Source organism: Diospyros lotus, chromosome 5 (genome assembly GCF_014633365.1).
Source record: "Diospyros lotus cultivar Yz01 chromosome 5, ASM1463336v1, whole genome shotgun sequence".
Taxonomy (NCBI): Eukaryota; Viridiplantae; Streptophyta; class Magnoliopsida; order Ericales; family Ebenaceae; genus Diospyros; species Diospyros lotus.
In genome coordinates this window covers 21054907-21069875 of record NC_068342.1, presented here as the reverse complement: position 1 = coordinate 21069875, position 14969 = coordinate 21054907, and the positions used below count along the sequence as shown (strand labels likewise).

Sequence of the window (14969 nt, the reverse complement as noted above, 5' to 3'; positions counted from 1 at the left end):
CTATCTAATAAATTACCTTTGTCTCCTATATATATATATATATTAACAGTATTGTCGGACGCTGTTTGTCAGAAGATTAATATGGACCCACTAAACTTTGGATAAATTATCAAAATACTAAATTTTGATTGTTTAATCCTAATATTTTTTATATTTTAAAATTTATTTAATCAGTTTCTAATTTTTTTTTAAATTAATTATGGCACTACTTAAAATTTGATTTTTTGATGGGATGTTATGATTAATTTTGAAAAGATTCAGAACTGATTTAGTGAATTTTAAAGTTTATAAGGGTATTCCAACAAAGAATAAAAGGTCATAATGTCAATTTACCCTTAAGTAATTTCTACCATCTTATAACTTGGGTGTAGTGTTAAATTCAACATTATACTTTAGTCCAAAAGTCAAATAAATTATCATATCTTTTAAATTTAAGATCACATTAATTATTATAGTAGATATAGTTTTGATGTCGTTGGACGACAATTTAATTCTATTAGAATAAAGTGTTAAATTAACCATTATACTTTAAATTAATCATTAAACTATTGCACTTTATAGTAGGGATCACGTTAAGCATTTTTGTAAATGCCATTTTGATGCCATTGGGTGACATTTTAATTCTATTAACGATGTCAACTATTTTCCCAATAAACCCTAATTGAAAAATTAAACCTAAAATTACATTCCAAACTATTGTAATATTGGTTTAAGGTTATTGTGTTGTGAGATGTTTCCAACTGTGTAGTAATATTCTTGGAATATCGATTGGTTTTCGATTTAGTTACTTTGTCTTTACTCCCTTTAAAAAATTAAAATACTTGCTACTATTTGCCTAATTCGACCCACGACACAATAATCCTAAATCAAGATCACAAATATGTATGGAATGTAATTTTAGGTACAATTTTCGAATTAGGGTTTGTTTAAAGATTTAGTTGATATTATTAATAGATTTAAAATGTCATCAAATAATTTCAAGACAACATGTATCAAAATGACTAATGTGGCCTAAGTTTGAAAATATTATACCTAAGTCGACACTTTTTAAAGTATAATACATTTTGGGCAAATAATGAAATTAAACGTAATGATATTAAAATCGTACGTGTCTAACAATGACTAACAAGACCTCAAATCTAAAAACATAATAATTTATTTAATATTTATAAAATATAATAACCAACTTAATCTCATATCAAAATAGAATAATCCAGCTTAACACTTCAGGCTCACATTAAAAATAATAATAATAAATCGGCCAAAAATTACATTTAATGTAATGTAAGCAAAGCAATCAACAAAAATACAATGGTCAAGGTTAGGCAGTGATTTGAAGATACTGCGCAGTGACTCCCACTTCCGCCAATCGCTAGATCCGTTTCCTCCATATATATCATCTAGGTGAAGCAGTGCAGTCTAGAAATTATAGTTGGGGATAGGGAAATTAATGGAGGCTTCTGCGAATGGTGGTAGCGCTGCGGACGCGGAAGAGCTTCAGCACTGCTCCTACGCGATGCAGCTGGCTAGCTCGATGGTGCTTCCGATGGTGTTGCAGGCAGCGGTGAAGCTGGAGGTGCTGGAGATCATAGCCAAAGCGGGTGGTGGCGCCCAACTCTCCGCCTCCGAGATCGCCGCCCAGATGCCTACTTGCCGTAACCCCGAAGCGCCGGACCTCCTGGACCGGATGCTCCGCCTCCTGGTCAGCCACTCCGTCCTGACTTGCTCCATGGCCCAGGGTGGCCCGCGCTTCTACGGGCTTGCCCCCGTCGCCAAATATTTTGTCCGCAACCAAGACGGAGCGTCGTTTGGCCCCATGCTCTCCCTCATTCAGGACGAGATCTGTCTGGCCAGCTGGTTTGTGTATTTCTAATACCACAGCATGCATATATGTAATATATATGCTCTTCGTTTAGGAATTAGGATTAAATACTGCTGTTTTTCACTTCCCCGAGTATCTCTGGACGCAAGTAAGATTTTTAAGGTAGAAAGTTACACTCTCCAGCAGCCTTAATGCCACATGATTTTACTATTTTGGGCTTATATTATTTTTAATTTACAAAATAGGACCGAAATATTCTCATTTCTCTTCTCTCTCTGTATTTATGCAATATGTAGTAGTCAATTAAAATACCAACTTTGATAATTACCTCTATTTAATAAGAGATAACTTACGTTTAACATCATGCGTGGCTCTCATGCAAAATAATTAAATGTCAAATTTTGGTTTATAATACTAAACAATGTACCAAATATGTGAAATTCGTACGCTCTTCATCTTTAATTATTGGTTCTTAGTTTGTCATATAATTAAGTCAGTTTGAAATATTTCTTAGTACGTAGTATTTCCAATGTGGTCACAATTTAGGTATAATACAACTTATAAGTAAGGCTGTCAATTGATAGAATCTGATCTACCTCGAACAGGCTCAGTCGATTAACACATATTTGGTCAATATATATCAAATCAAATAAGAACTAAATCTAACATATTTATTTGTATTTGGGTTTAATTTAGATTTAATACATTATCCTAAGACCTAGGGGATATTTACTTGCAAAAAACTAAAAGACTCTCATTTTTCTAAGTTCTAATATTTAATTATATCGATTAGGTTTTAAAAAAATTATTATCATTCATTAATAACTATTATCTTTTTGGTTTATTATTGCAGTGATGATGAGCTGGCACATTATTAATTTACTACATGTTTGACACCATTCTTCATTTTGAATGTAATTTGTTTGGATGAGTTTTTCATTATGAATGTGTGGATATAGATGTCACATAATTTTAAATAATTTTTTTTATATAAAACTTCTAGTTAATTAATGTAATATTCATTTTGCTTCTTGTCTCCCACTTTTCTGGGTTTTCAAAAATAAAATAGTTCATGTTTCATATATATATATATATATATATATATGTAAACATAATAGTTCATCTTCTAGATATAACTGTTTCGTTTTGCTTCTTATTCTGAATGTGTCTCCATTTATGCTTAATTAGTAATGTCTTGCATGCAAGAACCATAACAGATCCTGAAATTCATATATCATCATATGTTTATGGCACTAGCTACGATTTGCTGATAGCAGTAGTAGCTGAATTTAACTTGTAATATAATTTATAACATATAATTAAGTAGGTTTCATCTGAAGGCAACGATTCTGGATGGAGGCATCCCATTTAAAAGGGCCCATGGGATGGATGCATTTGACTATATCTGCAAAGATCAAAGGTTCAGTGATGTCGTGAACGAGGCAATGCTCAAGCACACAACAATAAGCATGAAGAAAATCCTCCAGTCCTACAAGGGCTTTGAGCAGCTCACGGAGGTGGTTGATGTTGGCGGAGGGCTCGGAATTACGCTCAGAATCATCACATCGAAATACCCCCACATTAATGGCTTCAATTTTGATCTCCCACAAGTGATCCAACATGCCCCAGCCTATCCTGGTATGATTTTTTTTTTTTTCCTTTAAAGCAAAATGCAATAAATTTCTATATATGCCCAAAATGATACTATATAAATGTGGAGGAAGTAACATGACAATACGTTAAGGACCCTTTGAAGGGTGGTCTCATTTTCAATAATGTATGGTCCTTAATGAGTCAGTCACATAATTTCTTATAAAAATTATGCATCATCTTTTTTTATAACAATTTTTTTAAACAAAATTCCAATACTTGAAATAACACGAGATTGAGGCAATTGTGCATTTTCTTTACGAGCCATTGGCTTTTAATATCAGAAATATGTTTTGATATATTACTTTTACTTGGGTCAAGCTAATTAAATTATTACACCCTAAGCTAATTCATTGTTCAAAGCTTAATTATCATGTATATCTTACAAAATTAAGATATATATTGAATCTCTTGTTCACTACCTACTTCTTTTCCAAGATGGTATATATACATATATAATATATTTGGATTAATTTACCTTTATAATGCAGGTGTGGAACATGTTGGGGGAAATATGTTTGAAAGTGTTCCAAAAGGAGAGGCAATCATTTTGAAGGTGTGTTTTGATTTTGCAGGCATGGCATGGGATTAATTACAATTAATGCATATACGTCTTAACTTGAAAATGCTTTCTTTAGTTATGAACTAGCAGAAAATGAAAGAATTGAAGTGCTATATATATTAATATATATATATATAAAAGAAAGAAAGAGAAAATAAAAGGGAAAATGCTTTCTTTTATATACATATATATATATATATATCTGTTTATCTAAAGTTAATAGTAGCAACATTGACGTGATAGTGGATACTTCACGATTGGAGTGATGAACACTGCTTGAAGTTGCTGAAGAATTGCTACAAAGCTCTACCGGACGGTGGAAAGGTGATTGTAGTGGAAGGAATTCTCCCGACGACGCCTGATGCTAGCGCTGCTACAATAGCGAATTACGGGATGGATCTGGTCATGATGACTCAAAACCATGGAGGCAAAGAGCGCACGCAAGAGGAGTTTCTTGCCTTGGCAACTGGAGCTGGATTTTCAGGCATTAGATTGGAGTGTTTCGCCGCCAACTTTTGGGTCATGGAATTTTACATGTAGATGCATGCTCAACATTAGAACAAGGGTTTGAACTTGCTTTCTGAATCACTATTCGATTAACTCCAGTTTTAATTGCATCAAACCATTTTGGTTAATCTATTCTCTTGGATTGCATCACCATCCTCGTGTACTGCTTGCTATATATACATCCCACAATAGCATGTTCAGGGGCAGCCAGCAATTTTAGGAAAGTTGGTCAAAAAAAATAATAATAATAATAACACAAAAAAATTAAAATAATATAATAATAAAAAATATATCAATAAATTATTATAATTATTCTCGTCGCGTTTTCATATTTTGATAACGCCACATAATAATATTATTATCAATTTCATTAAATACATCTTTTTCAATATACACAACCAAAATATCGTTCAACCATTGATCTTCAATTCAATTGCGCAGTTGAGTCTTAACAAGCTTTATGGCAGAAAATACTCTTTCTACTATAGCAGTAGCAACAGGAAGAATTAATGCTAACAACAAAAGTCTGTAAACTAATGGATACACATCATTTATTTTTTGTCGCTATCAACTTCTGCGCAAGATCACTAAGGCCCAGTACTCCTTCAAAATTCTTGTCAGTACGCATATCAATAATATATGTTTCAAATTGTTGTCAAAATACAACAATCTATTTTTTTTTTTTTTTTACGTGGGAGAATGTAAGGTGCGTGGTTGACCACTGGAGTTTCTAAAGACTTTTGAGTCTTTAGGGTTCTGAGAGTCAAGTGTCCTGAGAGTCTTGTCACCAAGGTGTGATAAGAGCAAAATCTTGTCTCCAACATGCACGCGAGCTGAGGTCTGGTGACCAAGTGGAGCTGAGGGTCTCGTGACCAAGGCGAGCTGAGGTCTGGTGACCAAGGGGAGCTGAGGTCTAGTGACCAAGGGGAGCTGAGGGTCTCGTGACCAAGGCAAGCTGAGGTCTCGTGACCAAGGGGAGCTGAGGGTCTCGTGACCAAGGCGAGCTGAGGTCTCGTGACCAAGGCGAGCTGAGGGTCTCGTGACCAAGCCGAGCTGAGGTCTCTTGACCAAGGGGAGCTGAGGGTCTCGTGACCAAGGGGAGCTGAGGTCTCTTGACCAAGGCGAGGTGAGGTCTCGTGACCAAGGGGAGTTGAGGTCTCGTGACCAAAGCGAGCTGAGGTCTCGTGACCAAGGCGAGCTGAGGTCTCGTGACCAAGGTGAGCTGAGGGTCTGATGATAGGTGGGCTGATGACCTGGTAGGATGATGATCTGGTAGCCCAAGATGACCGAGTGACCTGAGGGCGACGAGTGGCCTTGATGACCGAGTGACTTGAGGTCGACGAGTGGGCTTGATGACCGAGTGACCTGAGGGCGACGAGTGGGCTTGATGATCGAGTGACCTGAGGGCGATGAGTGGCCTTGATGAGCGAGTGATCTTAGGCTAACGAGTGGCCTTGATAAGCGAGTGACCTCAGGGCAATGAGTGGCCTTGATGAGCGAGTGACTTGAGAGCGACGAGTGGCCTACAAAACGAGAGCACCGTTAGGACCCGAGTGGGGGTCCCCGCGCAAACCCTTCGATGCTTAATTTAGATCTTGAGAAAATACGAAATGATGCTTCAATTACTCAAAATTGCGTACCTTGTGATGAAGGCATGGTCTCATATTTATAACGGAGGAGAGAGAGAAGACGTGCGAGAATTGGGGCGAGAATCTCGCGGGCCATTTCGATGATTTCGCGGCCCATCCGAGAGGGAAAAGATGAGAGATTGGCCCAAGCCCATTAGACCATGACCAAGTGGGGGGTCACTCGATCATGACTGAGTGGGGGGCCACCCGATCATGCCTTCTTTTGCCCTTTTCCTTGGCTCGATTTTGAGTAGTTCCCATACCTCAACTTCATGCCTGATTTTCACATTGATTGAGCTCGAATCTCTTAAAACTCAAAACATAAAAGTTGTAGATAATTCTCTTAGATTTCCATAGCACTTTTAATTAGCTCAATCTGAGTTTGTATGAGAAAGTTATGGAAAAAAAACCAAAGTAGTGTAGTACCCACTCGGCATAACCAAGTGGGTCATGAAAAGTGAGGGAAATTTGGTCTCCCCATGACCGAGTAAGGGGCCACTTGGTCATGACCGAGTGGGGGGCCACTCGTTCATGCCTTCTTTTTGGCTTTTGTCTTGGTTCGGATCCATCTTTCTTCTATACTTGACTCTAAGCCTTAATAGTGTAGGTGTATCAACTTTATGCCCAATTTACACCTTGATTAAGCTCTAATCTCTTAAACTCAAAACATGAAAATATTAGATAATTCTCTTATCTTTCCATAGGAATTTGAATTACCTCAATCGGAGCTCATGTGAGAAAGTTATGCCCGAAAAAACAAAGCAGTGTCGTACCCACTCGACATAACCAAGTGGGTCCTCCCCACTTTGTCTCGGCTCAACCTCTTACTCCATCGGTTTGTTTCCTTGATTTCCTACAACCCGTTGGGCCTTTGGGCTTCATGTCCATGTCTCGCGACTCTTTTAGGTCTTGTGATTCTCCAAGTTTGTAGGGCATATCAATTGCTCCCTACTCTTTTAGCTGGGAGCTCCGAGTGAAAGAGTATGTTGTCCTGTAAACTTTTGAACATTACTTCTCTTTTAGCTGCTTCATCTTCTACATATCCTCTCTAGCTTGTTTTCACACCATGCTTTTAAATTTCTAGGCTCTAGTGATTTTCAATTCCTTTGCAGAAGTATGAGGTAGATATACTAGTAAGTTTGCTTTCCATAGATGTCGAACTATGCACCGAACAAGGAGTTTGATTCTGCTCCCAGTTATGGAGTTGTGCGTAGGACAATAGGTTTGCAATTTCTTTTCCCTTGTTGTCTGGCGGTGAGCAGGACAATGGGCTTGAGTTCATTTTTCCCTCGTTGTCAGGCTGTGAGCACAGCAACAGGCTTGAATGTACTTTTACCTCATTATTGGGCCGTGAGCGGGACAATGGGCTTGATTGTACTTTTACCTCATTGCTGGGCCGTGAGCGGGGCAATGGGCTTGCATGTACATTTACCTCGCTGCCGGGCTATAAGCGAGACAATGGGCTTGAATATACTTTTACCTCATTGTCAGGCCGTGAGCGGGGCAATGGGTTTGAATGTACTTTTATCTCGTTGTCGGGTTATAATCGGGACAACAGGCTTGAATGTACTTTTACCTCATTACCGGGCTATAAGCGGGACAACGGGCTTGAATGTACTTTTATCTCATTGCCGGGCCGTGAGCGGGGCAATGGGTTTGAATGCAGTTTTACCTCATTGCTGGGCTATAAGCGGGACAACGGGCTTGAGTTTATTTTTTCCTCGTTGTTGGGCCGTGAGCGGGGCAATGGGCTTGAGTTTATTTTTCCCTCGTTGCCGGGCCATGAGCGAGGTAACGGGCTTGAGTTTGTTTTTATTTCCTGTAAGCAGAGCATAGCAAACAAACTTTCACAAAGCAATGTGTAATGAAAATGCTTACATATTTTGAAATAAGTGAGTACATCCATTGTTTCATTTTGGGTCTTATTGTTGCCTCTGAGCACGAAATACACAGGTCATGCACAACTTCAAAAGGTTTAGTTTCTCGATCTTTAACATAGGCTCTCTTCAATGTGTCTGAATTTTGCTCCCAGTTTTCCCTTTGAGGGCATTAATGGTGGTTGACTGCCTTCTTCTAAGGGCATGTCCTTTCGTGGCTTTTCTTGATGGAATAGGAGGAGTCCCCTGCCATAGTTTCACCGCCCGAGATGACATGTATGGGCTCATGAACTGGTTCATTGTTTAGAGGTGGATTCTCTCCGTAGCCCCTTCCTCTCTCTTGACATCTCTAATTTGATCTCCCTCGCTCTTCCTGTCTATCTTCTCTTCTTCGAGGCTCACTATCTTTGACCTGTACATACCTTCGAAGATGTCCTTCACGAACTAGCATCTCAATCTGATCTCTAAACTCCCGGCACTGGTCAGTGCAATAACCACAGGTTCTATGATATCTACAATATTCTTCTCTATTCTTCCCCATGGGATGGTCAACCTTTTTCGGGAGTCTAATGAGACCTGACCCTTTGATGGCTGCAAGTATGGTGGACCGAGATTGGAGAAGTTTGGTGTAATGGTGGAACTGGGGCTAAGGTATATCTGATCCCCTAACCCGTATGGAGTCCTCTTCAACATCGCTTTCCTTCATTTTTCGCTCTCTGCCCTCATTCCCACCTACAGCTCTCATAACTTCCGTATGGAGCACGTATTTATTTGCTCTAGTAAACAAATCTACTAGGGATGTTGGTGGGCTCAAAGATAATGATTCTTGTAAGGGAGTTAGTCATGTTCCGTGTAAAATAGCAGACACTGCCATTGCAATTGATAAATCATGAATTTCGAGGGTGGCATTCTGAAATCTATCCACATACTGACGCAAAGTTTTTTTCTTCCCCTGTCGAATACTGAGCAAGTATGTGGCATCCTTTTTTCTTTTACTATTAATCATAAATGCCTTAACAAATTCTGTTTTGAGTTGACCAAATGAAGAGATAAAGGCCTCAGGTAAACTGTTGAACCATGTCCGGGCATGCCCTGACAGAGTTAAGGAGAAAGCTCGGCACATTATGTCATCGTCCCATCCGTGCAATATCAACAACGACTCATAGCTTTGAATGTGATCATAGGGATCATCCTTACTGGAATAGGGGGTGATTTGAAGCATCTTGAATTTTCTAGGCAGTGGCTTCTCCAATAAATCTATAGTAAACAGACATTTTTTGCGTTGTTGCTCCTTTGTGGCTGGGATTAATTTCTTTCGTTCAAGTACTTTTGTAACTACCCTTTTCATGTCATCTCGTATACTTGCTGCTGTTTGGTTATCATGTCTTGTTGGCGTGCCAACCCCAGTTTCATGGTATCTCCGTCTTTGGGTGCTTCTAGCCCTGTTTTTCTTTCATGGGCTCTCATTTCTTCGCGGCATGGCGCTAGGATTATTCCTTGGTGGTGGTGATCTATCCTCTTGACGAGGAGTTGATCGGGAATGAGAATCAGGAGTGGCCTCTTGATAGGAATCAACTCCCACCTCGAGTTGAGACTCAGGTGGTGGCATAAACCTTTTCAAAGTATCGAGCAACGTCCTTTCAGGCATCATACCTTGGAGTATACCAGCCATGTCTCAAAGTGCCTGCATGCCCTCAACGTGTTGCTGTCTCAATGTTTCATACTCTTCCCACAGGACCGTACGCGGTGGCTGTCGTGAAGTCCCAGCTTAATCAGTAGGAAGTGGCCTTGAACCGATGTTAAGTGGAGGTGGGACTGATTGGTTCCCCACCCGCTAGCTCGGGGAAACAGAGTGATCACCTCCTTGGGGTTGAGCATTATGAGGGGGCGGAGGTGCTCCTTGTGGGTGAGAATCGGGAATAATGGGAGGCGCTCCCTGTTGTTGAGAGTTCCGTGGTGGTAGGTATGTTTCTACGCCTTGAGAGAGAGTTCGTCGATGTCCATGGGTGTTTACCATTCTTAAGTTGACTTTTTGTCTTGCTTTTCATACAGATGGCGCCAATTGTTGTTGCTAAAATACAACAATCTATTTTTTTTTTTTTATACGTGCGAGAATGTAAGGTGCGTGGTTAACCACGACAGTTTCTAGAGACTTCTGAGTCTTAAGGGTTCTGAGAGTCAAGTGCCTTGAGAGTCTTGTCACCAAGGTGCGATGAGAGTAAAATCTCGTCTCCAATGTGCACGCGAGCTGAGGTCTGATGACCAAGGGGAGCTGAGGGTCTTGTGACCACGACGAGCTAAGGTCTCGTGAGCAAGGGGAGCTGAGGGTCTCATGACTAAGGTGAGTTGAGGTCTCTTGACCAGGGCGAGCTGAGGTCTCGTGACCAAGGGGAGATGAGGGTCTCGTGACCAAGGCGAGCTGAGGTCTCGTGACTAAGGGGAGCTGAGGGTCTTGTGACCAAGGCGAGTTGAGGTCTCGTGACCAAGGGGAGCTGAGGGTCTCGTGACCAAGGCGAGTTGAGATCTCGTGACCAAGGCGAGCTGAGGTCTCGTGACCAAGGCGATCTTAGGTCTCGTGATTAAGGTGAGCTAAGGTCTCTTGACTAAGGGGAGCTAAGGTCTCGTGACCAAAGGAGCTAAAGTCTCGTGACCAAGGTGAGCTGAGGGTCTGATGATCAGGTGGGATGATGATCTGGTGGCCCAAGATGATCGAGTGACCTGAGGGCGACGAGTGGCCTTGATAACCCAGTGACCTAAGGGCGACGAGTGGCCTTGATGACCCAGTGACCTGAGGGCGACGAGTGGGCTTGATGACTGAGTGACCTGAAGGCGACGAGTGGCCTTGATGACCGAGTGACCTAAGAGTGACGAGTGGCCTACAAAACGAGAGCACCGTTAGGACGCGGGTAGGGGTCCCCACGCAAATCCTCCGATGCTTAAGTCAGATCTCGAGAAAATACAAAATGATACTTCAATTACTCAAAATTGCATACCTTGTGATGAAGGCATGGTCTCATATTTATAGCGGAGGAGAGAGAGAAGACGTGCGAGAATCGGGACGAGAATCTCACGGCCCATTTTGATGATTTCGCAGCCCATCCGAGAGGGAAAAGATGAGAGATTGGCCCAAGCCCACTCGACCATGACCGAGTGGGGGCCACCCGATCATGCCTTCTTTTGCCTTTTCCTTGGCTCGATTTTGAGTGGTTCCCATACCTCAAATTCATGCCCAATGTTCACATTGATTTATCTCTAATATCTCAAAACTCAAAACATTAAAGTTGTAGATAATTATCTTATCTTTCCATAGGACTTTGAATTAGCTTAATCGGAGTTCGTATGAGAAAGTTATGAAAAAAAAAAAGAAAGTAGTGTCTTACCCACTCGGCATAACCGAGTGGATCATGAAAAGTGAGGGAAATTTGGTCTCCCCATGATCGAGTGAGGGGCCACTCGATCATGACTGAGTGGGGGGCCACTCGATCATGACCGAGTGGGGGGCCACTCATTCATGCCTTCTTTTTGGCTTTTGTCTTGGTTCAGATTCATCTTCCTTCAATACTTGACTCTGAGCCTTAATAGTGTAGGTGTATCAACTTCATGCCTAATTTACACCTTGATTCAGCTCGAATTTCTTAAAACTCAAAACATAAAATTGTAGATAATTCTCTTATATTTCCATAGGACTTTGAATTATCTCAATCGGAGCTCATATGAGAAAGTTATTCCAGAAAAACCAAAGTAGTGTTGTACTCACTCGGCATAACCGAGTGGGTCCTCCCCACTTGGTCTCAGCTCGACCTCTTGCTCCATCGGCTTGTTTCCTTGATTTCCTACAACCAGTTGGGCCTTTGGGCTTCATGTCCATGTCTCGCGACTCTTTTAGGTCTTGTGATTCTCCAAGTTTGCAGGGCATATCACAAGTATATCATCAAGAGCCAAAAGATTTATTGGTGAAAAATCTTCAGGATAATACTCACCAAGTCGAATTAATTTATTCTTATCAAAAGCATAGAATGAATTATCTGGATAAAAGCATGATACACAAAGACACAATTCACTATTTACCTCAAAAAAATGATCATTTAACTCCTGAAGTTTCATATCAATTACTGTATAAAAGAAATCCACCCACAAGTGATGCAAATTTGTTATTTCTGGAGTGTTACGCTATGAATGACCTGGAGGTTTATAAATATCATCCATATTGGAAACATCAATACTGTGCTTTTGACATAAAGAACAAACTGTTTCCCAAAAAAAATCTCATCCATTGTCCCTCATTGCTTAAAGTTGTTCTTTACAAATTTTCATTAATTGACAATTAAATTTAAATAAAAAATTAACATAGTTTCAAATATGCAATTGACAAATCTTGTACAAGATGTTGGTTTGTGGAAAGAAAGAGAAAATTATTAAAACATGCATAGTACAAGATGTTGGATATTGCTACAGAGAAACTGTCCCTATTCTTCCCAAATAACTTTGGCAGTCCATAACACAATAGCAGATTTAGCAAGGACAAAAACTGTAACGTAATTGTTTAGGCCTACTTTTCTAGCCATTTTACTGTTTAATTTAGATCTAGGTATACTGTTTTTAATAAATGCTATCAGAATATAAAGGAAAATCAATATTTCTATTTTCTTTCTGATACGTTCAATTGCAACAATAGGAAATTCATAACAAAGTCCAACAATGGTTGAACTTATCATCTCAACCAATATAACTTCCAATCTGTTGTTAAAGTCAAGCATAACCTTTTATTAACTTTGAAATTGATCGTGCGCCATGACTTTTCTACGACTTCAAGTTCCACAACAAACATTCTCTCCAAAACAATGCCAAATTGAAATCCCCTCAACATTTTCCAAATAAAGTTATAAGCATTTATATCACTCCAGAACAATGCCAAATTGCAATCCCCACAACATTTTCCAAATAAAACTATAAGCATTTCTATCACTGTAACTACCTCATGTTCCAGACTTCACCGAATCACTATACCTTCTATATCACTAAACATCCATTGCCAACTTTTTTTATTAATAAAGAAGATTTCCAAAGAGAGCTCGTCAATAAATTGTACACTGGACTCAAAAGAGAAAGGTAAACCCATAACCTACAAAAATAGGAAACCCATAAACGCTTTGGCAGTCACCGCTAGCCACCGGTTTTCGGCGATTAGAGGCAACCACCCGACACCCTTATCCCCATCGACCAACATACCCAAAATCTAACAAAATGCAACGGCCAAAACTTCGTATATCTGAGATTAAACTTCCGGCCAAACCCAACACCCGTGTATGTATATATCATGAATCTGTAATCAAAAGACTTACCTCCTTGTAAATCGGGGCCACTTTGACAGTGAAAATGTCGTTGAATTGAAGATTGGACGTCGATTTGTGGTCGGATGGGTTCTTGGTTCTTGCTTCCTTCAATGGAAGAGATGTGGTGGAGAGTGAGAGATAGAGAGAGAAGCGGAGTGGGTAAAGTAAAGGAGAAGACGTTGGCGACAGACGAAAATGGGGGCATCTGACCTTCGATGGACAAACTGTCCGTTCGAGTAAAGAGAGAGAGAGAGAGAGAGAGAGAGAGAGAATGAAGGTTGGTGAGGTGGGTGGCTTTCTGGACCAGAAAAAATAAAAAAAATTAAAAAGAAAATAAATTACATATATTATATATATAGTATAAGTTTTGAAATTGAAAGGTAGGCAATTACAGCCGCTGGTGCTTGGTGCTTAGAAAAAATTAAAATAAATAAATAAATAAATTATACATGTACAGTGACAATTTTTCAAATTGAAGGGTGGGCAATTGCCTACCCTTGGCTCTACGTAGCTCCGCCCCTGAGTATGTTTAGGTATCAACATTATTCTATCTAATATTGGCTTGCCTCCCTTGTATGTCTTTGCTATCTACACATGGATCCCTCCATCTAGTGTGTATTTGGGCCTTTGGTCTTTTTTTCCGTCTTTCCTTAAGGCTTTGTATGTGGTCCTCTTTTCAACAACAATAACAAAAACTCAACTCAACAAACTCTCAACTCATTGATCTACTTCAAGCTTCTTCCACACAATGAATGTTTAGTTGGAGTTCCAATCTTACCATCTTTTCTCCACTTTGTTCTCTACAATGTCGCCTCCATAGGACTTTCGGGGGAATTCCCATACCAACCCAGGAGAATGCCTTATCTTAAAAGGGTCTTTGAGGGGAATTAATAGTTCCCTTGAAGGCTTAGCTAGTCTTCTTAGCTTTTATCTAAACTCTTAATCTATTAGAATATTAGGCCTCATTTGATAGCCACTTTTTTCCAAGGAAAAGGCCTTTTTTCCACCCAATTTCTCACTTGTGCAATGTCTGACAGCTATTTTTATTCCAGGCAACTCATTTTCCCATTTATAGTCAGGTGATTGGATTTTCCTTCAAATTATGGAAACCAAATTCCTTGGAAGGGGGGGGGAGGAGCTAGAATTTTCTTGGCAATTGAAGAAGCCAACTTACCGAGTGAGAGAGTTAGAGAGGCAACACGCTAGAGATCGAGGGAAGAGCCAGCGAAGGCAAGCGATGACCGAGGGCAAAGGGACTAGGGGGCAACTGGTGAGGCGGCGAGAGCGAGGTCAAGGCCGAGTTAACGCTAGCAAGCGATGGAGCCAGACAAAGGCAAGAACAATTGAGCAAGGCGAGCGAGTAACGATTGGGGAGGGCGAGCGAGGCAACGACAATCTAAGTCGTCCAACGGAGGCAAGGAGGTCGGAGAGGGAGAAGGGCAGGGGATTGGTGGCGGTAGCGAGCAAAGCAAGAAATGGAGAAGGGTAAAGGGGTGGGCAACGATTGGGGAATGAGGGAGAAGTGCAAGGGAATGAGGGAGGGTTTGCAAAATAATATATTTTTTATTTTTAATAATTGATAAATATAAA

At 40.2% G+C, this 14969-nt stretch overlaps 1 protein-coding gene across 1 annotated transcript; it reads left to right on the top strand.

Moving 5' to 3' along the window:
• The first annotated feature begins 1321 nt into the window (after positions 1-1321).
• LOC127801236 (caffeic acid 3-O-methyltransferase-like) lies at positions 1322-4694 on the top strand. Its single transcript, XM_052336166.1, has 4 exons — positions 1322-1857; positions 3150-3460; positions 3964-4028; positions 4278-4694. Exons 1-4 carry the CDS (start codon positions 1451-1453, stop codon positions 4572-4574), a joined length of 1080 nt encoding a protein of 359 aa, XP_052192126.1. The 5' UTR covers positions 1322-1450; the 3' UTR covers positions 4575-4694.
• The last annotated feature ends 10275 nt before the right edge of the window (positions 4695-14969 follow it).